Source organism: Taudactylus pleione, unplaced genomic scaffold, assembly GCF_031769625.1.
Source record: "Taudactylus pleione unplaced genomic scaffold, aTauple2 ptg000258l, whole genome shotgun sequence".
NCBI classification, from domain to species: Eukaryota; Metazoa; Chordata; class Amphibia; order Anura; family Myobatrachidae; genus Taudactylus; species Taudactylus pleione.
Genome location: NW_028284660.1, coordinates 5,785,340 through 5,812,481, shown reverse-complemented (window position 1 = coordinate 5,812,481; position 27,142 = coordinate 5,785,340). Strand labels below are relative to the sequence as shown.

Genomic DNA, 27,142 nt, shown 5'->3' with positions numbered 1-27,142 from the left:
TCAGGGGGTGGTAGGTGTGCTGTGACAGGTGATCATTGAAGGGGGGGGACTCTGTGATCAGATCTGTCACCGCAAACTCTCTTACCCTGTCACCCACCACACCTGTGCCTGCAGACACTGGCTGAGGAAGGGACTGGGAGCTCCTCTCTTATGCTACGGACAGGTCAGATCATTCCTCTCTGGAGTGCTGGGGCAATAAATATGGGCGGGATGCATGAAGCATCACACTCGCATGGCCAGAAGAATGTGCGCACTGCAGGGGATGCTGGAAGGGATCCGATTGGAACCCTCTATCAGCACTATCCCTATAGAAGCACATAGGCTTCGGGGTAACGCCATCAGGAAGATGGCATTACCCACCGCAACTGCACTCCAGGGCTTGGTGCAAATGAAAAATGCAGTCAAACCCGCATTTTCAGGGTTTCATATCATTTTTCTAGTTGGTGCATCATGCCCTGTGTGATTTATTTATTTTCTTTGGGAGCCAATGTGTGTGTGTTTGTTTTCCTTTCTGTCAAGACCAATTTGTTTTTTTTTGATGGCCCCTGTGGGGGCCAATGTATGTTTTTACCTTTGGAGACAGTTGTGTGTTATTTTTTTCCTGTGGCAGCCAATGTGTTCAGTTATTCTTCCAATGGGACCTATATGTTTGCTTCTTATTACTATGGCAGCTAATGTGTTTTATGTTGTACTGTGGGAGCCAATGTGTTTTTTTTTCTTGCCTGGGCCAATGTGTTTTGTTTTTCCTGTGGGGGCCAATGTGTTTCATCGTTTTCCTTTTAGGGGCCAATGTGTTTTATTATTTTCCTGTAAGGGCCAATGTGTGTTTTTATTTTTTTTAAATTGGAGGCCATACATAGACGGATGATTTGCCCCTAGTATAGGGCAAGAGCAAATTTCAATGGTGCGACCTATGGTGACTCTGAGAGTGGGTATCCCAGTCATTGAACATTAGGACGCACAGATGTTCACCAGGGAGGGTGAGGTGAGCTGACACTGCATAGTAATTGGTGACAGATGAGGTGACTGTGTAGGATGCTGGGCCTGATTCAGAGCCGGACGCTCTTTCAGAGCGCTCGCTCTGAATCAGGGCAGCATTTTTTTTTTTAACCAGCCTCCTGGCCGCTCGCTAAGCTGTGGGTGACAGCCACAGCTTAGCCCACCATTGGGTTTGCAACGAGGCTCTAATAGAGCCGGAAGCTCATTTACTAAGGCCGCCCCCAAATGGCAGGCATTCCTTCGGGAACGCCTCCATTTGGCCAGCCACCACCCTTGCCCGCCTCCAAAACAGGGTGAGCTGTCATTCACAATCGACAGCTGCCCCGTTTTGGTGCGATACCCGTAGCAACAGAGCACCCATCGATGGCCGGGTCTCGCACATGCGCACACCAGAGCTGGCTCCGGCATGCACATGCACAGTGGGGGACCATTGACCCGCTTGCGAGCGCTGTGCGCTCGCGAGCGGGTCTGAATCAGGCCCACTGTTCACTACAACCAACCATACCTGATCCCTGAGCCTGCCTAGTACCCTCCCATCCACATCCCCACACTAACATCCAACCTCAGCCCACTGTAAACCAGTCTACTATGCTCTGCCCTAGATTATCACAAGCACCCCTCACTGTCTGCCAGGAGCAGGGCCGCCATCAGGGGGGGACTGCCGGGACTGCAGTCTTGGGCCCGGACACTAGGCAGAAAGAGGGGGGCCCATTCCTGACACCAGGGGAGGTCTGGGCCAGGGGCATGGTGACATCTGCCCCCCAGGCTGGAACAATTTTGTTGCAAAGTAAGCCGCGCCGCCGGAGGCGTGCATTGCATGCACATGCCTGAGGCCGACAGAGAGTGCTCCGCTCCCTGGCTGCTCTGATTGTGTGTAAGACAATTAGAGTCAGGGCCGTAGGGAGGGCTGCACGGTGGTTGCTGCTCCTGGTGCAGAAGTCTAAAGTGGCGAGCGCCCGCTGTGGTGTATAATTCACTAGGCTTGCGCCCAGTGGCTGGCTGTCTCTAGTCCCCGTCTCCTTCTGATTATGCCGGGGGTGAACGGTGCTGGTTTGCACTGCACTGGTGCTGAGATAGAAGAGGGAGGGGTTAGGATGTCATGACATTACAACGCCTCCTTCACAATCACCATCCAAGAAGAACTGCCTGCCTGCAAGAGGTGCAAACACCGCCCTGGCAAGCCTGAGTCAAGCCCCAGCAGCAGCAATCATAAAACATCAGGTGAGGATGAAATGGACAAACATGTAAGTTAAAAAAAAAAAAAAAAGGGGACACAACATTACTAAACACATATTGTATAATGGAAAGGTGGTCTTGGGGAACAATCTCATAAAATACATATGTATTGTAAGGCATGTAGGTGGGGGCATAAATACAATAAACAAATATTTGTTTAATAAAGTTTTTTTTTTTGAGTCGCTGCCACTGGAAGAGTGAGGTCAGGGTTACGTCTAGAAAGAGGTGCTGTAGAATATCTCTGACGTCACAACCACCTGACCAGGGGCAGAACTATGGGAGACAATGGAGGCACCTGCCGCCGGGCTCCAGCTCTGAAGGGGCACCTCCTACATTGTCCACAACATATTCACCCAACTTAGGGCTGTAACTATGTACCTGGAGTGTACTGTCACAGCCGCCCAATACATGGCACCCCTTCCTGGCACCTGAGAAGCCACCATACACTAGTGGAGAGCTCCATGGCAGACCATCAGCTGCTGTCTTCATCTATCTATAGCCTGTCTGCGTGCAAATTTCTACATTACAGTGTCAGCGGCTGTGACGGGGGGGGCACCAAATTATAACTTGACTCCAAGCGTCAGGGATGAACTTACACCACTGCACCTGACCCTCAACCAAAGGGGGAGGGGCCAGGTACAGAACAGGGGGAGCAAAAGTGACCCAGGTTTGCTTCGCTCACCACAGGTTTATATTCCCCTCCATGCGCACATGGATGGTAACACTGGAGCGGTCCAGCCCTGCTGCAGTGGTCACGTGGTTGTGATGTCAGAGAGGTCCTTTCTCCAACTTGGATTTACAGTAGCAACAACCATGAGGTCAGAATAGCCGCAGCATGCCTGCCAGTCAGACCAGGAGAAAAAGCCATCTTCAGGGAGATAAGGTTAGAGGGGAGGAGGGGGGCCCTGATTATTTTGTCAGTCCCGGGCCCTACAATTTCTGATGGCAGCATTGATATCTCTCTGATGGCCAGGAGCATTGATATCTCTCGCTCTCTTTATAATAAAAGTTTGAAAATTGGCAAATTAGATTTTTAAAAGTATATAGAATACTATATCCTGAGCAGGTTATAGTCTAAATAGAATTTTAATTCACTTATTACGTTCTTCTGAACCTTCTTTATCTATATAATATTTTTAATATTTCACTGATAAGAATCCCAATTTAGGGGACATTCATTATCTTTATTGAAGTATATAGTGTACTATGTAAATAGAACTTAGGGCCTGATTCAGCAAGGAACACAACCGCGTATTCGCACGCAGTTGGCCATTGTTTTCCATCTGCACATGATTCCGCGTCGCAGTGCGAGTGTGAGAACTAGCCACTACAATCGGGGAAGGGTACACACATCATACTTAGTGAGCACAGAGAGCCCTCTGATGTCGTGTGACAGGAAGTGCCATTTGTGGGTGTTATGGGGAGTGGTCGGCCAAACGCAGGCTTGCCAGTGCGTTGGAACTCCGTCGCATGGGCGTGCATAAATTAGCTACTGTGATTGCATATGCAGCCTGGTGTCCCTCTGCCCACTGGGACAGCTCTACCACTATTGTGTGTGAGGCTCTGATGTTATCAATGTTTTCGCAGACTTGCACATCAGTATATGGATGTGTGATGAGGGTAAGGGAGCGGCATTGTGTAGTGCTGGGCGTCTGCATCTTGTGCTGCGATTGCCATGCGTATGCATTCATTAGCATATTCTCGCAGCGGCCGGGTGCATACGTGTGCAGACTTGTGTTCCTTGCTGAATCAGGCCCTCAGCAAACATCTGTGGGGGGAGAAGATGGTGGGCAGATTTGCATGTGAGGGAAATGTTGAGGGCAGATGTGCATGTGAGAAATCAGGTGTTAGGCAGAGGAATATGTGAGTTAGAAGGCTGCATGGGAAAGTAGTGAAGTTGGCCCAGGGGGGGCGCCAGGAAACCTTTGCCTAGGGCACCAGGAAACCTTGCACCGGCCCTGGTTAGTGGCAGCCACTGACTGTATTATACAGAGGAGAGATATCCTTGCAACAAGGACGGTTACATGTGATGGTTTTCCCACACAATGTGTTGCTGTGCAGATTTCTGGTTGTCACAGTACATGTGTCCTATTGGGTAAGCGCTAATGCAACCATGGTTTCCTTGCCTGGGAATCCTGCTAACTGATAAACCACCAGAGTAGAGGTGTATAACACAAATATACACTGAGACACGGTTATGCAGTGAGTTACCTGGCACAGACTGTGGTGTCAAAGACAACAGCGACCCCTCTAAAACAGTCAGCCTGTGTGGTAACCGTCAGTGAGAAGGGAGCATTGTCCTCGGGGATCAGTACGTTGTATTTATGTGTTATCTGCAGAGAGAAAGAGACGGTCAAAAATCTGACACTTTCTAGCATTTATAGTAATTTACACCAATTTACTGAGATCCGTTACCTGTGATGTGTTACCAGCATTTGGGAAATTACTATAAACTTTGCTCACTTTAATAACTGGTGTCATTTACAAGACTGTTTCCCTTCATCTGGTTCACCATAAGGGATAATTTGCTACACGTGTGACTCTTTCCAGTCAGTCTATTTATTCACACTTATGTGACTGTCTGGATATTTGTGACCATCTCTTAATTAATACCCCTTTTCCACCTAAATTCCGGGTCTGACCTGGAGTTGGAACAAAGGGCCTGATTCAGAGCCGTTCGCTATTTGTGGTCGTTCGTTCAAAAACAAGGGGTGGCTATTCAAATGATCCGTTCGCAAATTGCAGTCTGTTCCCACCTCTAAGTCTGAACGAGCGAGCAAAACATACGCTCGTTTTTTTGATAAAAACGCCCCCTGGCCGCACGCACCATACGTCACGTCCGCTATTTATTAGATTAATCGAGTACATCGTACAGCGTATGAACTGCTCGCTATTCTTGTGGTTGGTGTTTTCAACCGCTATTTTGCGAGTTGAAAAAAACCAAGTGACGTGGTCAATGACGCTGCTGTATTAATTATGCACTCCCTTAAAACGCCCGTTTTGACCTTTAAGCACGCCTGCGTTCGGATCTCCACTCCCCGTTTTCAAGCACCTTCCCCTGTTACCACCCACATATGCCTCATTCTGTCATTCAAAATAGCAGGCCCTCGCTATATTGCGTACCAACGATTTTCGGCCGCACTGACTGGTTCGCGCATGCGTACTAAAAACCGTACGCATGCGCAGATGTGCGAACATCGCTCGGAACGAGCGTACTGCCGCTAGCGAGTGGCTCTGAATGAGGGCCAAAGTTCCTATCCGGATCAGACCCGGAATTTTCCCGGTGCCGACTCGGGATATTCCCGAGTCAGCGCCCCTCACACCGCAGTCGGGTCTGCATAGACTCGGCTTTTGCGGAGTGAAAGTGGACGCTTGGAGATGACGTCATCTCCAAGCGCCACTGAAGCCGGACCAATCAGCCGGCTAGCAGCGCACTCCAGGTTATCGTGACATGGAGTGCCCTGTTCTCATAGCAGGGTTTCACGGGCTACGCCCGTGTTAAACCCTGCTAGTTACCTGGGTTGGATTGCCGGGTCACTCGACCCAGCGATCCAACTCTCTCCCCTTTTACACCAGGGAGCTGCCCATGTTAACCCTTCAAAAACCCGGGTTGTAGCTCCGGTGTAAAAGGGGTATAATTCTGTGTATATATTTACTCCCTAGAATCAATTGTATCCCACCTTTCTCACGGGATTATTATATAGTATCTATCAGTGTCCTCTTCGGACACCGCAAATTGCTACTACTTGTTTGTATAATTAATATATCTAATTTTATGCTATGTTTTGGTTTCGTTGATAAGAGTCTGATCAACTCCTAATTATATATTCATGTGTTTTCTTGTGCTGATATCCAGCCTATTAAATTTATACCATTTATTCTGATGTCTTGATATTTCTGGTGTCCCAGCACAGATTTAAAAGCGCAGTTTTTCCTTTTACATATACAATTTATATGGTTGACAATCACCTTATTTTTCTGCTGCATATTTTTCTGATCCCCCTGCCTAAATTAATCGCTAGGTAATTTTTCTGTCTCTTTTCATCCAAAACAAAATCCCTCCCATCCGACCCATTCCCCAATTTGTGCTTTATGTGTTGTTCGTTTGTGTTTGTTGTCAAGGCGGTAAAGCACGGTAAATAGTAACCATAATCGCATGTCTGTCCGTGTGGAACATTTTATTTAGAAAAATATTACCCGCATGGGAAGCGTGGATACCACCTGCATGGGGGTCCAATATTTGTCATATAATTTGTGAAGGTGGCAGGCACTCTGCTGACACCTATGATTTGCAGGGAAGAGTATTAATATCTCACTGGTCCGAGAGGTGATTGTTACGGAATCATATCATTGTGCTGTTTGCTTGTGCTTAAGTCTGCCACCAGTATCTAGTTAAAGGTTCTTATTAGATAATTAGATCTAATTCCAATCTTCATAAATCAATTTAAATAAACAGCATTCTAAATTCCTGAAACTGTTTTGAATAAACAAATTCCAATTCACCATATACAGTATATGTCTCGTAGGCTTTATTTTATTATTTAGTTTTGTGTAAGTTAAGTTGTCTTCTCATAAAGGTATTATATAATTTGGGGTAGGGATGAGCAGGTTCGGATTTACTCGGTTTTACTCGGTTCTCAGCATGGCATTTTATTGGCTATCGGCTATTACATGTTTTGGATAGCCAATAAAATAAATCCGAACTAATCCGAACTTGCAGTAAAGTGGTGGTAAGAACCGAGTAAATCCGAACCCGCTCACACCTAATTTGGGGGGGTTAGCATGGGGCTGTACATACTAGACCAGTGGTTATCAAATTCAGGACCCCACACAGTTCACATTTTGTAGTTTAAGGCCCCCATATATCTGATCAAGGATCCTGTGATCAGAAGGGAAACGCTGATCCGCCGGTCGGAAATGCTGACCAGGGACCATCGATGTTCAGCGATCCGTCGCAGAGTCTCTGAAATTTCACATGTTAAATTTCACCAATTTCACATATCTGTGAAATCCAACATGTTGGATTTCTGAGATCCTGCGATGCCGAGTTACAGCATCGCAGGATTGCGGCAATCCATCGCAAATGAATGGGGGCCTTTACATAGCAGGAGCACAGGTATAGTCATTACTCACTGACACATTTTAAAAGGTCCACAGGTGGAAATAATTATTTCACTTGTGATTTTGTGAGGAGACCTGTAAAACATGCACGGTTTGGGGTCCTAAGGACCGAGTTTGAAAACCTGGGTGCTAGACACAGGGTTGTAGCAGTACTCCATGCCACGTTGTGCGGTCCCAGCCTGAAACCTAAAATGACATCACTAGGAAGTTGAGCACAGACCATAGTTCCCTTAAGATACTGCAGACAGCTCTACAGTCTCCGGGCAGCTCTGCAGCAGCGCTATTGGCTGCAGGGTACTGTCCGGGCACCCTGCAGGTGCCATAGGGAAGAGACTGTACCATCTCCAAGGCCCTGTGCCCTGGGCAAACGGCACTACTTGCACATCCCAGTTACAGCCCTGACTAGAAATAGCATTGTATTATCTCCCTGAACACATTATTAACATCACTTTTGATGGACCCTCAGCCTGTACATGGCCACTTATCCACACCTATAGATAGCTCTAATCCCTCACTGATTAGCATATATCTTTGTACCATCAAAGCCTCTGTATTTTTACTCATATTTTGTTATGGGGCCAGAGAAAGGGGCTGAACAAACGGGATATTATTGGGTTACCTGGAAGGTCCTGCTCTTACGTACAGTATGAATGTATCATTAACGTCCCTGGGAAGTCTCACCTGTACCAGAGAAATTCCATTGCCGGTGACGGAAATTTTGAAAGTTCCATATGGACTATCACTAAACTGCTGTGACTGGACCAGGAATTTGTTTCCTTCATTCACAGTTATACGGGCAACTTCTGTATCTCCATTGGTCACGACAACTTCAACATTCTTATCACCAGCATTGTTTAGTAGTCGCCCATAATGAGTCAGTCCATTAATAGCTTCTACTGTATCCTGGTAGAAAGAGAAGAAGTTGTAGAATGAAGTGATAAATATTTATATGCATATATATAATTGCTGAATTGCTTTATGTTTTTTCACCCCTGTACTAGTGATGGAGCCTTGCATAGCCCTTGAGTACCTGTGAGGACAGGAAACCACCATTTGAGTTCATCTGTGAAGTCAAGTATACGGCGATCTGTCCAAGCAAGTCCTTTATTTGCTGGGTTAGGTCAATATACTTCATGATGGCCAAAAATATGTTCACTGTGACAACCACATTCTCTGAGGTGTAATCACATTCCCAGTGGGCCATGCCACCTGTGCGAGTGAAAATGAGATTTGGAATTATTATTAATAATAATAAAAACAATAAAAAATGTATTTATATCGCACTTTTATCCCAATAGGACTCATAAAACTTTGTATTTGTATTTAAAAAAATACAAGATACAAAAACAGATTTTTTTAATTTACTGTTGAATCCCGTTCTCTGCTTCCATCTAGGAAACACTGCTCACCATAGGTTGCTAGAGGGGTTCAAAGGAGCTGGCACTTATGAGACTACTATAACTTTAAGAATCTCCTCACTTCTGAAACCCCTGGTCATCAGTACATCTTCTAATAGACCTAAACCTAAGGTAGACAACATAGTGTAACTTGTAAACGAGCATGAACCAATCAACAAACTCATAACTGAGAGTAAGGATGGGAATGTAGTGTCCTCTGGATGGAATCTCTTGGATCAAATCTGGGGAACACTACTTATGTTACTGTACATTCTAAAGATACCTTTAGAAGTGGGAATGCTCAAACAACCTGAACGTAAAACCTTCCATCTAAAACTGCCATACCTGGGTGCAAGCACCTGAAACCAGTAAAATTTGGTAAAAGTGTGAGCAGAGGACTAAATGGCCACCCGGCACAACTGCCCCACAGAGGCCCCATTCTATGCAACTCAAGTAGCACTCACTGCCCTGGTAGTGTAAGCTGGAGCTGTCCGCCCTGCACTTGGGAAAGCTTGGAGGATAACAGAGCGGATCCACTGCTCAATAGTCTGTTTCCCCACTGGCCAACCACATTTATGTACATCATAAAGCACCTGGAGAGAATCAGTCCACCAAACTGAGGAAGTCCTTTTCAAATACAGGAAGGGCCCGGACCATACACAGAAAACCAAACTCCTGTGTTTTTTAGGGAAAGAAGAAGGCTGATACACAGGAAAGATAAATTTCTGGTTGATGTGAATATTTGACACAGATTTCAGTTGGAACAATGGAACCATATGCAAGACTACCTGATCCTCATGCAAGACAATAACAGGGTAATTGCACAACAAGGCCGCAAGTTCAGAGACCCACCAGGCCGATACAATGGTCATGAGAAAGACTTGCTTCCATGTCAAATACTTCAACACAACAGTGTCCAAGGGCTTTAATGGTGCCCTTTAAAGGCCAGACAGTATCAGGTTTTGATCCCATGGAGCCATCGGATGGCATCACAAAATGTAGATCTTCCACACCCTGTGGTGGTTCTGGGATGACACAAGTTTTGTGGCATGCAGCATGATTTGTACCATACTGGAAGAAAATAACTCAGCCTTCAATAGCCATGCCAATAAAGCCAGCTGAGGAATGTCCTAGTGTAAGAATGGTCCCTGTCGCAACATATCTGAAAGGGAAGACATGAACCAGGAACTAAAGTCATTTTAGGACATCAGTGTACCTGGACTGCTGAGGCCAAACCAGAGCCACCAGGATAACCTGCATACCCTCTGCCTTTATTCTCTTTACCATGTGAGGCAACATTGGCAACTGAGAATAAAGATACCCAAGACTAAACATTTATGGAACAGTCAAGGCATCCACCACAAGGCTTTCAGTTCTCTGGACTGGGCACAAAATGTGGGAACATTGCAGTTGTGGCAAGAGGCCATTAAGTCCACATCTGGCAGGTCTCACTGCTGAACCAGCTGGTGGAAGACCTCCAGGTAAAGAGATAACATCCCCAGTAGGATATTCCACCTTCAAACTATTAACTCCCAGTTTGAATACAGATGAGATCACTGGCACAAACATCTCTGCTCAAGGCAGAATCTGATCAGCTTCTGCCATTGCCCTTGCACTCTGGGTGACCCCTTCATAGTTGGCATATGGTAACATTGTCTACTTGGATCCTGACAGGCTTGACCTGAAGAACAGACTGAGCACTGGACAGAAGAAGGAACATGGTCCGAAGTCTAGAAGATAGATGGGAAGGGTGGACCTCTGCAGGCAGTAAAGTCCCTGCAGGTAAAGATATAAGGTCAATGCAGATATAAGGTCAATGCGCCCAAACCTAGAATGGCATCCATGGTCACAATGATCCAGTATGGAGTGGGCAGAGACCTGCCCTTGCTGAGATTCTTTATGCCTAGCCATCACTGTAGGCAAGACAGGTACTCAGCGAGAGGGTGAACAGCTGATAGATCAGGTAATCGCTGGACACTAACAAACCCTTCAGAATTTCCCACTAAAACTCCTGGGAGTAGAACATGGTGTACAGTATTATATATAAAGAAAAACATTATCCCACACCAGTAAAGCTGTTTATATCAAAATATCAAAAGTCTTATTTCAAATATTGCATCTTATTTAGGAATAAATTATTTAATCTTCAGATGCCTATGAGGTGCTACCTACTACTCCACTGAGACCATAAACACCAACACAAGAAAAATAAAGTATCTGTGTGGGTGTATTAAAGACCGATACTTTAAAATATTGTTTACAATATATGCCAACAGTGAAATATTAAAATAAAGTAAGTGTAAATGAAATAGAAAATGTATTTTGAAATATTATAAACCCTGCGGCTGCTGTCTTTGGGCCTGATTCAGCAAGGATTGAAAGTGTGCGCACCACCCATCCGCTGTGAGAATATTCTAATAAATGCATACTCACGGCAATCGCAGCACAAGAGACAGATGCCCAGCATTACATAATGCCACCCCCTTCACCCTCCACTAATGTCCGTACAGATGTGCAAGGCTGAGTAAACATCGTTGATAGACTTCCTGCACGCAGAGGGACGCCAGGCTGCGTCCGTCATCTCAGTGGCTAATTATTTATTTCAGTAATACCACAATGGTTTCATTTTAACACCAGACACTTAAGGATACTGTACTTTAATAAATTGTAACTGTTTCCAAAATTATTAATGGAACAATGTAACAATTATGTAGCAATGTAGTGATTATGAAACACTGACTTCTACCAATACAGCACTAACTGTGGTGATTTCTGTCTCTTCAAATCTTTTCTGAAGGATTCATATATTATATATTACAGGTAAAATGTACCTATTACATGGATATAAAGTCATCTTCAGTAACCCCCTTATTTGTATACACTCATTACTGTTTATGGTATTTCCTATCTGTAGAAAGGAAATACTGATCAGCCAGTTTATACTGTATATTCTTTATTTCTGTAAGAACCATAAACCTGTAAAAGATATTATCCTAGGTTGGTATAACAATTCATATTTAGATATATTACCTTCTGTTATTAGTATAGCCAGTCACAATCACACATAGTCATATAGTAATATTAACTAACGATCCCTAATGTAATAGGATATTTTTAGAATCTCCACTGAGCCACTATTTACTGTCTGTTCAGGTTCTAGGCTCACATGTTACAAGCAACAATGTGTATTCTAAATAGGTTTAGTGCATGTTTTGATCTCTTATCTTGTTAAATTGATAATTGCTCTCATTACGAGGTCTATGTCATTGTAATCTCTGCAGTCTGTGGGCCTGAATCATTACAGATTGCCATATTGCGTATGCGCTCAGTTCAACTGCGATAGTATGCTAATCCATTGTGATCGCAATGCAAACTCAGCATTACATATAGGGGCAAACACAGGATTAGCAAAGGGGGGTTTACAGATATGTGATAGAGGATTTTAGATATGTGTCTGTGTGTGTGTAATATATATATATATATATATATATATACATATATATACAAAATGAAGAAAGGCTGGCACACAATGCTTAAACATGTTCATCCCACCTGGGTGCCTCCAATGTACGCAATACACAATCCATTCTGAAGTAGCGGCACTTCCAGGACTTGATGCAGAAAATAAAGTCGTGGTGTAAAAACACCTAACTAACAAAAGATACCTCCACATGGAAGTATCTGTTGTTAGGTGTTTTTACACCACAACTACTTCGGAATGGTATATATATATATATATATATATATATATATATATATATATATATAATATATATATATATATATATATATATATTTTATATTACATTTGACTGCAGATAAGAACCACTTGGCCACATCTAGTCTGCCCCTTTTCATGTATCCTTTAGGCAACTTCAACCCTATTTGCTCCTTACATCTCTCTTAAGGATATTCTTATACCTATCCCAAGCGTGTTTACATTGTTCCACCATTTTAGCTTCAACCACATCTGATGGGAGGCTATTCCACTTATCCACTACACTTTCTGTGAAGTAATATTTCCTCAAATTTCCTCTGAGCCTACCTCCCTCCAGTGTCAGTGCATGTCCTCGTGTTCTTGTACATCTCTTCCTTTGAAGAATGCTTCCCTCCTGTCCCTTGTTAAAACCCTTCATGTATTTCAAAGTTTCTATCATGTCCCCACTTTTCCTTCTCTGCTCCAAACTATACATATTAAGATCTTTTACTCTTTCTGGGTAAGTTCAGTGCTGTAGGACATGCACCATTTTAGTTGCCCTTCTTTGTACAGCCTCTAATGTGTCTCTATCCTTCTGGAGATGTGGCCTCCAGAACTGAACACAATATTCTAGATGAGGACGTACCAATGACCTACACAGTGGTATTATCACTTCTTTCTTTCTGCTACTGATTCCTGTTCCTATGCCATCAAGCATCTGACTTGCCTTCCTCAATGCTTTGGTGCATTGCTTGCTTGCCTTTAAGTCATATGAAATGTTGACTCCTAAATCCATTTCCTCCTCTTTATTTTCCATTATAGTGTCCTTGATACTATATTTAGCCTTTAGGTTATTGAGACCCAAGTGCGTGATTTTGCATTTTTTGACATTAAACTATAGTTGCCATGTTCTTGCCCATTCCTCTAGTCTACCCAGATGCTCAGTCATTTGTTTTACCCCTCCTGGTGTGTCTACCCTGTTGCATACTTTTGTGTCATATGCAAAAATGAATAGTTTCCCTTTAATATTATTTGCAATATCACCAACATAGATATTAAAAAGCACTGGCCCAAGTACAGATCCCTGGGGTACTCCACTGGTTAACTTTCCCTCCTGTGAATACTCTCCATTTACTACAACTCTCTGTTTCCTATCCTGCAACCAAAATCTTATCCATTCTACAGTCATAGAATCCAATCCCTAGCTTTCCAGTTTGTTTATCATTCTGCGATGCGGGACAGTGTCTAAAGTCTTACTAAAGTCTAGATAAGCTACATCTATGGCCCCCCCTTTGCTCTTTTACTTTTGTCACCCAGTCAAAAAAGTCAATACGATATGTTTGGCATGATCTCCCCTGAGTAAATCCATGCTGTTTGGGATTCTGTAAACTGTTGGATTTGAGATCTTCCACCACTCTTTCTTTTAATAGTGTTTGCATTATTTTTACCACTACTGATGTAAGGCTCACTGGTCTGTAGTCACTGGTCTGTAGTCACTGGTCTGTAGTTACTGGTCTGTAGTTACTTGCTTCTTCTTTGCTGCCACTTTTGTACAGTGGTATTACATTTGCTCTTTTCCAGTCCTCTGGAATCACTCCTGATACTAGCGGCTGGTTGAATAATTCTGTTAATGGTGTTACTGTTACCAGGACCCTTTTAAGCTCTTTTAATATCCTAGGATGTATCCTGTCTGGCCCCATAGATTATCCACTTTCAGTTTAGAGAGTTCTGTTAGGACCCTCTCCTCTGTAAATTAAATTTCATGTACTTCATTTTTATGCAACTTAACTGTGGCCCTCTCCCCTCTTTTTCTGTAGTGAATATTGAACAAAAATAATTATTTAGATGATCTGCTATTTATTTGTCTCCCTCGATCATGTACTCACTCTCTGTCTTAAGTCTTATTATTCCTCCATTTGACTTCCTCCTTTCACTTATATATTTAAAAAAAAGTTTTGCTCCTTTTATCTACTGACTGTGCCATTTTCTCTTCAGCTTCTATTGCATTTTTTCCCACCTCTCCTGCACTGCTTCCAAGTTCCTCCAATCTGCCACTGACTCAGTAACACATCTCTCCATCTCTGCAAAGTCAGCCTTCCTAAAATCTAACACTTTTGTTTGTGTATGGCATGAATTGGACCCTGTCTTTATACTAAACCATATTGCTTGGTGATCACTGGATCCTAGGTTCTCACCCACATTTACATCCGATATTCTGTCACAGGTTGTGAGTATCAAGTCCAGAATAGCATTTTTGCAAGTGGGCTCTGTCACCAATTGTTTGAGAGATGCTCCCTGAAGGGAATTTAGAAAGTCGCCTCTTCTAGAGGAACTTACAGCAGACACCTCCCAGTTTACATCAGGTAAACTAAAGTCTCCCCTGATTATTAACATAATACATATTAAAATAGACTACTTACTTTATTAAGTGCAGTGTGTAGGAGGCTGAAGGTGGGCCATGGAGGGGCTGGAGGTGGAGCCATCAGTTGAATGCTGGCCACAGGTTCCGCAAAAGCTTATGGGAGAAGCTGCTGCAGTTGGACATGCGCAGCAGCTCTCCCTTTGGCCATCTTCCTTTAATGTCACTAAGCTTCTGAACTTGCGCAGAAGCTATGCTACTGAGCTACCTGATCAGAGCTAAGCTCCGATTGCGGCAGCTGGACATGGGAGCGGAGGCCTGAGGGAGGTGGGTCAGGCTATTGATGGGTGGGCCGGGTGGCCACCATCACTAAGCTGCTACTCTGTGCAGCTGCCCGATCAGAGAGCTCTGATCGCAGAAGTTGGACGGGGGAGGGTTTCAGTAATTGAAGGGTGGGTTGGGTGGCTGCCGGCCATCAAGGGTACTGGCCCGGTGTCCCAATCCGGCGCTGGAGGTCTCTGTCTCACAAAAAACCTTGGCCCTGCAGGGGGGGGTTTGGGTACTCATAATCCCCCCTCTGCGTGCACTACTGACATAAGGATGCCCATTTTACATTGCAACATTTGTAATACTTAGCAGAATAGCGAAACCATCAGTACAATCGAGTACCATCGCAGTCTCATGCACACTTGCACAAGCCCTGACCTTACACTATGAGACCTCACACTGTGTATGGTATCACAGTGGATAATTTATGCATGCCCCTGCTATGGTGTGGAAACTCACTGGCACGAATGCATTTCCCCAACCATCCCCCCATCACCACCCACAAATGGCACTTCCTGTTAAACACTCTGCAATGGGTCTCCATGGTCACTGCAATAGCAGGCCCGATCACAGTGGCCGGTTCACGTACATGCACTGTGATGCATGCTCAGTGTGGAACAATCGGCCGATTGATGCGTAATTGCAGTTGCAATCGGTAATAGACCCACTGTACTTAAGATTGGGATGCCGGCAGTCGGTATCCCGGCGTCAGCACCTCCACTCATGTTGGGATACCGGCGCCGGTCTTCTGTCCGCAGTTCGGGATTCTGGTGCTAGGATTTCATCAGCCGGCATTATGATTGTAGGTTTTTAAACTACATCCCAATGTGGGGTATGAAATACCAGCACTTGGGATAACAGTTGTCAATACACCGATTGTGGCATCCCGATGCTGAGGATCCCGACAATGGGTAAGTAAGTATGCTATCCCTCCACCCTTCACCCCTTAACCCTAACCCTCTTTTTTTCTATTGTAAGTTTTTTAACTACATCCCCTTGAAGGTGAAGACCATCTTCACAATCAATTTCATGCACAATAGGACCAATGAGCAATCTAAGGTCAGAATCTTCTATACCAATCCCTAAAGGGAACAGACCTTGACTTCTGGAAGGAATAGCCTCTGAAGAATGGCATTGAAGATCAAACCCAGGAACTGTATGCTTTGACAGGACACCCAATGGGACTTCTTGAAATTCAGAATCAAACGATGTTGCTGCAAGTACTGAATTGTGGAATCAAAGTGACTCTGCAGCAAGGTAGCAGAATCTGCTTTGACCAGGAGATTAATCAAGTAGGGTACAATTATAATACATCCATTCCATTACAGTGACGTCATTAGCACAAAGCGTTTAGTAAAAAAATATAGCAAAGCCATGGCAAGACCCCCTACAGTGAATCTAAGGAGCAAATGATGTCCATCCCAGATAGTGATGTGGAGATATGCATCCTTTGTCTCTATGGAGGCCAAAAATTGTTTGAACTCCATGCTGCAGATCATCAACCTTATAGAATCCATCCAGAACCAATCTACCAAAAGCCTTGCTGACATTGAGGATGGACCAAGGCGACCTTTTCTGGATTCTGGACCAGGAAGACATTTGAGTAAAACAAGTAGATCTGCTGGTACTGATACAATCAGCCAAGAGACCCTTGAGGTTGATGACATAACCCCGTTCTATGATCCCCACCACCTAGCAGTCCATAGAGGACCTCATCCAACTGTTACTGATAGGTGGGAAGTCACAAAACTAGGCACTAGGTCTATTTAAGGGGAGCGCACCTCATCGATATAGTAAGATGGCTACTGGACTTCTGTGTTTTCCTGTCAACCACTCATCAAGCTGGCAAATTGACAAACTACATGATGTGGAGAGAGATAGGGAGGGATACAAAATCAGGAAACAAAGAGGCTGATCTAAAGCCATCCACCTATTATAAACTAACCAGACACACCCCAAGTTCCCTACTCCCTGCAGCTATACAGTAGTACAGGTTGAGTCTCCCATATCCAAAATGCTTGGGACCAGGGGTATTTTGGATATCGGAATATTCCGTATTTTGGAATATTTGCATAAAATAATGAAATATCTTGGGAATGGGACCCCAATATACACATAGAATGCATTTATGTGTTATATACACCTTATACACATAACCTGAAGGTCATTTTATACAATATTTTCAATAATTTTGTGTATCAAAAAAAGTGTGTGTGTGTACATACATGAAATTAATTTATGTTTCATATACACCTTATACACACAGCCTGAAGGTTATTTATACAATATTTTTAATAATTTGTACTTTAAACAAAGTTTGTGTACATTGAACCATCAGAAAGCAAAGGTTTCACTTTCTCAGTCATGCTAAAAATATTCCGTATTTCGGAATATTCCGTATTTCCGAATATTCCGTATTTCTGAATATTTGGATATGGGAGCCTCAACCTGTACATTGAAATGGTAACAACATTTCTACCACAAAATTGTAACAACAATGTGAAAATGTCAATTAACACACTACCTGTAACAGCCTTTGTGTTTAAAGGCCATCAGACTTACTTCAGCCCTCTGTTCTTCAACAGTTATTCACATACAAAGTGTAAAAAGTGTGTGTATATTTATTTTGGGACAAATATATATGCAGAAAGGAACGGCACTTTTGGTACAGTTGAAAGCATTAACTACTTGAGTTTATTTGGTGCAAGACACAGTAACATTTCAGGTCTGCTCAGGACCCTTTATCATTCTGTACGAGCTTGATAAAGGGTCCTGAAGGTTTATCATCCATTTGTTCTGGCACTGAAAAATATTTGAACATCTGCAAAGCCCACCTCTATCTTTATATACTGTATTTGCTATCAAATCAATAGAATTAAATTAATTCAAATGCAATTACTCTTTATAATATTTGAAAAGGGCTTTGTAATTACTTAGACTTTGCTCCTTTTGTATCCAACTATATTAATATCACAGAAAGAGCCATGAATAATACCTTCTATGATTACTTTTTCCTTTAATATAGCAAACATGCTTTCACACTTGTCCAACTGTTTATTTATAGCTGCAACATGGAATATGTAAGCTTGGGTACACGTATCCTGTCCTTCAAAATCGATAGCGTCAAGACACTGTAAGGCGCTATTTACCACTGTTGCCTAGAAGAAAGATAGACAGGCTTATTAAAATTTAGGGGAGAGTTCTCAATCTTGCAGAGGAAGTAGTAACCAATCAACCTCTAACTGCCATCATAGAGGCTGTAAAAAGAAGGGTTATTTACCTGCACATAAGTAGTACAATTTGTTATTTAGAATTGTGTACTGCTCCCATATTTTAATCTGTTTGCTATAATTTAAGATTCTCACGGGAGAAGCACCCTAGAATAGATATAATGCACAAAACTAGAAAAGAAGAATAACTGAGGGCTCGAAGGAGCTGGGAGTGGATTAAACCAGGAGGCTGGGGGCTGGCTTGGGTGGTGATCACATGCAGTATGGTTGACCTATTAGACAGCTAGGGGTGTGTTTTTGGCAGACTTTATATAAAGTTCTGATTGCAGGCTTTAGGCCTCTTTCCTGAAGACAATTTTCCTGCCCCCCCCCTTTCCTAGGGTTTTGTTTGTTGTTGGGAGAGTCAAAGGTTTGTGCTTAGTACCCTTGTGATTAGTTTTGCATCCACTGAGCGGCTACTGCCCGCAATGCAGTGTTTGGTTGTTTAGTTCACATTGTTGGGCTGCACTGTTTAGGAGCCGTCCTTTCATGACACCATACAAACTTTAAAAATACATTACATGACCTTTTTAATTCCAATTTACTGTCTCCGTGTGTTTATTTCTTTGGTAAGTTTGGTTATGTATGATGAGCACACCTCAGCCTTTACTAGGTTTACATATTTTACAATGGGACACTCATTTAAGCAGTGTATCATAAAATATAACCTTTATTACATCTATTTAAAAGTGAATTATAAAAACATATATTGTGCTGTGGTGTACAACAAATGTATAATATATTGTCTGTTAAAAAACAGACACCCCAATTATGGACTATTATTCCCCAGTCTTTCCAGTGTATGCCTAGAGCTAAGGTGTAGCAGTTTTTAGGTAGGCGTACAGTATATCTATATACAGTGACATCACAAGGGAGGGTGCGGGCCGCACCTGGGTGTCACCCAACGAAGGGTGACACCAAGGTGCAGACTCCCCCTCAGTGACAGGAGCCGAGTGTTGCACTGTAGCATTGAGTAGAGTACAGTACTCAGCTTCTGACATTGTAAGGGAGCCGGCACTGCCACAAGGCACCTTCTGCACTCCCCTGCAGTAACAAGAACGGGACCACTGGGGTTCTAGCCGCGATGCCACACCCTTGTCCCACAAGGCCACTCCCCCATCCTGCAAGGCCACACCCCTTTTCGTTGGCGCACAGCGTTCCTCCCCGCACCAGGTGACACTGTGGGGAGGGATGCCACTTTCTATATACAAGTATATCACCACCTTTTATTAAGCGATTACCTCTTAAAACCCTCTACAACTTAACGGTCTGCTCTGCTTGTGGCTCTCAAATGTATCCAATGCAGTGACAGTTTTTTTATTTATAATTTAATAATATTTCACTTTAGTGGTTGTTCATGTAGCTAGATTATACCACATGAATCATTCCAATAAACCACAAAGGTCACATAAATTCCTAAGAACACTCCTGTGTTAGTAAAGGAAAAAGTTTCTACTTAAGGGCCGTACACACTGGACGATTTTGATGAACAATATGAAAGATAACGATATCATTCAACAATATATTGTTCATATAGTCCAGTGTATATGCCTTCACTGACGAACGATGCTACCTCCCACGGGACGATAACAATATCCCCAGTCGGCTGGAGATGCAGCTCAAACTGGGGATATTGTTAACAATGTCATGCTGCCCCCCCCCCCGGCCGTCGTTCATCGTTGCCGGCAAAGGCAAGTGTGCACGCACTTGCCGAACCCGGCACCCCCACCGGGGTCCAGCTCACCCACACATCAGCTATAGTGTATGAGCCTTAAATTCTGTGGTTTTTACGCATTAATCTGATACATATTGTAGTCTTTACTGTAGTGCAATTGCTGTATATTAGGGGTGAGCGTGTTCGGATTTCTGAAATCCGAACCCCCCCGAGCCCCCCCGATCCGAGGCCGATCCAAGTCAGGCTCGACTTTTCCAGCCTGACTCGGATCTGAAATCGAGGCAAAACGTCATCATCCCGCCTTCCGGGTCTCGCGGGTTTTGGATCCTATATAAGGTACCCGCGTCGGCGCCATTTTCTCACTCGGCTGTGGACAGTGAAGAGGGAGGGTGGGAGTTAGGGCGGGCTGGGCTGTGTAGTGTAGTGAAGTGAAGTGCAGTGTAGTGTTGTCAGGGCCGCAACTAGGGGGGGGCTGGAGGTGCACGTGCACCGGGTGAGCCGCTGTACCTGGTGCCAGTGACCTCCAGCCCGGCACTGCAGAGAGGCTCCAAGCCGGACGTCCGCTGGTAATATTTATTACCAGCGGGCGCCCGGCTTCTTCTCTGCAGCGATGCGGTGTAGCCGGAGCAGGAGGCTGGAGTTCTCTCCCGAACTCCAGCTTCCGGCTCTCCTCACGGGCACTATGGGGGAGACGTCATGACATCTCCCCCATAGTTCCAAGGAGCAGCCTGTGGACCGGACGCGACGCTGGATGCAGGAGCGGGGTTCAAGGTAAGTATTTTTTTTTTTAATAAGCTGCACTACAGGGGCATTATTATGGGGGCAGGCGCATTACCACAGGGGCATTACTATGGGGGCATATGCAATAAGGGGCATTACTAATGGGGCATGAGCACTACAGGGGCATTACTATTGGGGCATGGGCACTACAGGGGCATTACTACAGGGGCATTACTGTGGGGGCATGAGCACTACAGGGGCATTACTGTAAGGGCACTACAGGGATATTACTATGGGGCATGGGCAATACAGGGGCATTACTATGAGAGCATGGGCACTACAGGGGCATTACTATGAAAGCATGGGCACTACAGGGGCATTAATATGGGAGCATGGGCACTACAGGGGCATTACTATATGGTGGGCACTACAGGGGCATTACTATGGGGGTATTAACATATGGGCATTACTATGGGGCATTACAATATGGGCACTACTGGAGGGGGAATTACATGGGGGGCGCCAAATTACTGTCTTGCCCCTGGTGACAAAAATCCTTGTTTCGGCCCTGGTGTTGTGCTGTGCTGTGCTGCGCTGTGCTGATGTTGTCCATGGGGGCTGTGTCCACTCCTTTAAAGTCCATAGGTGCTGGCTGGACTGTGTTGTGCAGTCAGTTGTCCATAGGGGCTGTGTCCACTCCAAAGTCCTGTGCAGTGTCCCAGTCCTAAAGGGGTGCTGTAGTGTTGTCCAGGGGGTGCTCTGTCCCTCAGGGGTGCTCCCCCCAAGTGCAAAAAAAAAATATTTTTTCTGTGTTTGTGAATTGTGTGCACTGTGGCTGCACGTGTATCAACGAAGGAGCAGCGCCAAGCGTGCACCTGTGTCCCATAAGTAAAAGGCCGGCTGGCTTGTCCGTTAAAGGGTGCTGTAACCCCCAAAGGGCACTCCAAACAAAATAAAAAAATATTTTTTTTGTGTTTGTGAATTGGGTGTGCAGTAGCCGCACGTGCATCAACAAAGTAGTGCCAAGCGTGCGCCTGTGTCCCATAAATAAAGGGCTTGCTGGAATGACCGCTAAAGGGTGCTGTAACCCCAAAGGGCACTCCATCAAAATAAAAAAAAATTTTCTGTGTTTGTGAATTGTGTGCACTGTGGCTGCACGTGCATCAACGAAGGAGCAGCGTCAAGCATGCGCCTATGTCCCAAAAGTAAAAGGCCAGCTGGCTTGTCCGTTAAAGGGTGCTGTAACCCACAAAGGGCACTCCAAACAAAATTAAAAAAAAAATTCTGTGTTTGTGAATTGTGTGCACTGTGGCTGCATGTGCATCAACGAAGGAGCAGCGCCAAGCGTGCGCCTGTGTCCCATAAGTAAAAGGCCGGCTGGCTTGTCCGTTAAAGGGTGCTGTAACCCCCAAAGGGCACTCCAAACAAAATAAAAATATATATTTTTTTGTGTTTGTGAATTGTGTGGGCTGTAGCCGCACGAGCATCAACAAAGTAGTGCCAAGCGTGCGCCTGTGTCCCATAAATAAAGGGCCGGCTGGATTGACCGCTAAAGGGTGCTGTAACCCCCAAAGGGCACTCCAACCAAAAAAAAAAAAAAACTGTGTTTGTGAATTGTGTGCACTGTGGCTGCATGTGCATCAACGAAGGAGCAGAGCCAAGCATGCGCCTGTGTCCCATAAGTAAAAGGCCGGCTGGCTTGTCCGTTAAAGGGTGCTGTAACCCCCAAAGGGCACTCCAAACAAAATAAAAAAATATATTTTTTTGTGTTTCTGAATTGTGTGTGCAGTAGCCACACGTGCATCAACAAAGTAGTGTCAAGCGTGCGCCTGTGTCCCATAAATAAAGGGCAAGCTGTATTGACCATTAAAGGGTGCTGTAACCCCCAAAGGGCACTCCAAACAAAATTTAAAAAAAATTTCTGTGTTTGTGAATTGTGTGCACTGTGGCTGCACGTGCATCAACGAAGGAGCAGCGCCAAGCGTGTGCCTGTGTCTCATAAGTAAAAGGCCAGCTGGCTTGTCCGTTAAAGGGTGCTGTAACCCCCAATGGGCACTCCAAACAAAATAAAAAAATATATTTTTTTGTGTTTGTGAATTGTGTGCGCAGTAGCAGCACGTACATCAACAAAGTAGTGCCAAGCGTGCGCCTGTGTCCCATAAATAAAGGGCTTGCTGGATTGACCGCTAAAGGGTGCTGTAACCCCCAATGGGCACTCCAAACAAAAAAAAAAAAAAAAAACTGGGTTTGTGAATTGTGTGCACTTTGGCTGCATGTGCATCAACGAAGGAGCAGCGCCAAGCATGCGCCTGTGTCCCATAAGTAAAAAGCCGGCTGGCTTGTCCGTTAAAGGGTGCTGTAACCCCCAAAGGGCACTCCAAACAATATAAAAAAAAATATTTTTTTGTGTTTGTGAATTGTGTGTGCAGTAGCACACATACATCAACAAAGTAGTGCCAAGCATGCGCCTGTGTCCCATAAATAAAGGGCCAGCTGGTTTAACTGCTAAAGGGTGCTGTAACCCCCAAAGGGCACTCCAAACAAAATCAAAAAAAAATTTCTGTGTATGTGAATTGTGTGCACTGTGGCTGCACGTGCATCAACGAAGGAGCAGCGCCAAGCGTGTGCCTGTGTCTCATATGTAAAAGGCCAGCTGGCTTGTCCGTTAAAGGGTGCTGTAACCCCCAAAGGGCACTCCAAACAAAATAAAAAAATATATTTTTTTGTGTTTGTGAATTGTGTGCGCAGTAGCAGCACATACATCAACAAAGTAGTGCCAAGCATGCGCCTGTGTCCCATAAATAAAGGGCCGGCTGGATTGACCGCTAAAGGGTGCTGTAACCCCCAAAGGGCACTCCAAACAAAATAAAAAATAAATTTCTGTGTTTGTGAATTGTGTGCACTGTGGCTGCATGTGCATCAACGAAGGAGCAGCGCCAAGCATGCGCCTGTGTCCCATAAGTAAAAGGCCGGCTGGCTTGTCCGTTAAAGGGTGCTGTAACCCCCAAAGGGCACTCCAAACAAAAAAAAAAACTGGGTTTGTGAATTGTGTGCACTGTGGCTGCATGTGCATCAATGAAGGAGCAGCGCCAAGCATGCGCTCTGTGTCCTATAAGTAAAAGGCCGGCTGGCTTGTCCGTTAAAGGGTGCGCAGTTGTCGCACATACATCAACAAAGTAGTGCCAAGCATGCGCCTGTGTCCCATAAATAAAGGGCCGGCTGGATTGACCGCTAAAGGGTGCTGTAACCCCCAAAGGGCACTCCAAACAAAATAAAAAATAAATTTCTGTGTTTGTGAATTGTGTGCACTGTGGCTGCATGTGCATCAACGAAGGAGCAGCGCCAAGCATGCGCCTGTGTCCCATAAGTAAAAGGCCGGCTGGCTTGTCCGTTAAAGGGTGCTGTAACCCCCAAAGGGCACTCCAAACAAAAAAAAAAACTGGGTTTGTGAATTGTGTGCACTGTGGCTGCATGTGCATCAATGAAGGAGCAGCGCCAAGCATGCGCTCTGTGTCCTATAAGTAAAAGGCCGGCTGGCTTGTCCGTTAAAGGGTGCGCAGTTGTCGCACATACATCAACAAAGTAGTGCCAAGCGTGCGCCTATGTCCCATAAATAAAGGGCCAGCTAGTTTGACTGCTAAAGGGTGCTGTAACCCCCAAAGGGCACTCCAAACAAAATAAAAAAAAAATTTCTGTGTTTGTGAATTGTGTGCACTGTGGCTGCATGTGCATCAACGAAGGAGCAGCACCAAGCATGCGCCTGTGTCCCATAAGTAAAAGGCCGGCTGGCTTGTCCGTTAAAGGGTGCTGTAACCCCCAAAGGGCACTCCAAACAAAATAAAAAAATATATTTTTTTGTGTTTGTGAATTGTGTGTGCAGTAGCCGCACATACATCAACAAAGTAGTGCCAAGCGTGCGCCTGTGTCCCATAAGTAAAAGGCCGGCTGGCTTCTCCGTTAAAGGGTGCTGTGACCCCCAAAGGGCACTCCAAACAAAAAAAAAAATATTTTCTGTGTTTGTGAATTGTGTGGGTTGTAGCTGAACGTGCATCAACAAAGGAGCAGCGCCAAGCGTGCGCTAGTGTCCCATAAGTAAAGGGCCGGCTGGCTCATTTCTTAACGGGTGGTGTAACCCACAATGTGCACTAGTCTCCAACAAAAATAAAAAATTATTTTCTGTGTTTGTGTGCGCCTTAGCCGCACGTATATATCAATATAACATAAATGGAGGACCAAACTTTCTCCAATAAAAATAAAATAGCGAAAGATCAAGAACCACTTCCTCCTAGTGCTGAAGCTGCTTCCACTAGTCATGAAATAGACGATAACATGCCATCAACGTCGTCTGCCAAGGCCGATGCCCAATGTCATAGAAGAGGTCACATACAATCCCAAATGACAAAGTTCAGGAAAATGACCTTGAAAAAAACATTTAAATCATCTGAAGAGAAACGTAAACTTGCCAATATGCCATTTACGACACGGAGTGGCAAGGAACGGCTAAGGTCTTTCCCTATGTTCATGACTAGTGGTTCAGCTTCACATGACGATGGAAGCCCTCCTCCCGCTAAAAAAACAAACGACTTAAGCTGGTAAAAGCACAGCGAAGAACTGTGCGTTCTAAGAAGATATCACAAATCCCCAAGGAGAGTCCAAGTGTGGTGGCGGTTGCGATGCCTGACCTTCCCAGCACTGGACGGGAAGAGGTGGCTCTTTCCACCATTTGCACGCCCTCTGCAAGTGCTGAAAGGAGCACCCACAGTCCACTTGCTGATATGCAAATTGAAGATGTCACTGTTGAAGTACAACAGGATGAGGATACTGGTGTAGCTGGCACTGAGGAGGAAGTTGGCAAGGAGGATTCTGATGGTGATGTGGTTTATTTAAATCAGGCTCCGGGGGAGACAGTTGTTGTCCGTGGGATGAAAAAGCTCATCACGGTCATGCCTGGGCAGAAGACCAAACATTCCACCTCTTTGGTCTGGCAATATTTCTATCCAAATCCGGACAACAACTGTCTTGCCATATGTACCATATGTAAAGGTGAAATAAGTAGGGGTAGGGACGTTAACCACCTTGGAACATCCTCCCTTATACGGCACCTGCAGCGCGTTCATAAAAAGTTGCTGTCAAGTTCAGAAACTTTGGCTAAGACCGTAAGCAGTCCAGGGACACCTAAATCCCTTTTTCCTGTTTTATCCAAGGAATCGGTGGATGAGGAGGATGAGGACGACATCTTGCCTCCGTAGAGCCAGTTTGTGCAGGGACACATTAATTGCCAGCTTGTTTTGTGGGGGCCCAAACAAACCAATCATTTCAGCCACAGTCATGTGGCAGACCCTGGTGCTGAAATGATTGGTTTGTTAAAGTGTGTATGTCCTATCTATACAACATAAGGGTTGGTGGGAGGGCCCAAGGACAATTCCATCTTCCACCTCTTTTTTTCTTTGCAGTATGTACTGTTTGGGGCCTAGTTTTTCAAACTGCCATCCTGTCTGCCACTGCATTGTCACTCCTAGAGGGGCCACGTGTTTGTGCCGCCCACTCGTGTCGCTTAGCATAGTCATCCAGCTACCTCGGTGCAATCTTTCGGCAATAAAAACAATATTGTGAGGTGTGAGGTTGTTCAGAATAGACGGGAAATGAGTGGAAATTAAGGTTATTGAGGTTAATAATTGCATAGGAGCAGAAAAACCCACAAATTCTGTGATGTAAGCTTTTTTATGCTTTTTTTCAAAAAAATACAGATCAAAAACACAAAAACCCAGAACCCAAAACACGGAAGGGTGGTTTTGGCAAAACCAATCCAGATCCAAAACACGAAGAAAGATCCAGATCCAAAACCAAAACACAAAACACGAAAAGTGGCTGGTGCACACCCCTACTGTACAATATCTAGGCGTCTATTCATGATGAAGTAGAGAAGAGCCCTACATATGCATATCCCAGGCCACCTCCTATAGTGCTGGCTGGCGGCTGCCCCCGCTGACCCAGTGCCCCTCCCTGTGCCTACATATAGCCGGGCTCTCCATCCAGACTGCCTGTGGCCCCCGCGCCACCCTCCTGTTTCTTCCCCTGTGACCCGGCTTATGCATATGCCAGGTCACCTCCCATCATAACTGCCCGCGGCCCTCCGTACCTACCACTGCCGCCGCTGTAATGACTCATGAGCCGCACAGATGCCGGCGCATGCGCAGATGAATGAAGACCCTGAAGATGCAGAGAAGAAGAAGAGGTACCGGATCGCAGGACCTGGATTTACCACTTCGCTTTAGAAAACAGGTAAGTGTACATGAATTGCTACTTATCAAATCTAAAGATCGCATCGAAGTGATGCGATCT

The 27,142-nt window shown here is 44.8% G+C and overlaps 1 protein-coding gene across 1 annotated transcript in view; it reads right to left on the bottom strand.

Moving 5' to 3' along the window:
* LOC148514828 (ovostatin-like) overlaps positions 1-27,142 on the bottom strand; it is a 306,413-nt gene that overhangs the window by 4,958 nt on the left and 274,313 nt on the right. The window contains exons 29-32 of the mRNA XM_088480956.1: positions 18,132-18,294; positions 8,387-8,565; positions 8,038-8,259; positions 4,447-4,568 (exon numbers count right to left, since the gene is read on the bottom strand). Coding sequence (XP_088337082.1) covers positions 4,447-4,568; positions 8,038-8,259; positions 8,387-8,565; positions 18,132-18,294 — 686 coding nt within the window. The remainder of the gene's footprint in view (positions 1-4,446; positions 4,569-8,037; positions 8,260-8,386; positions 8,566-18,131; positions 18,295-27,142) is intronic.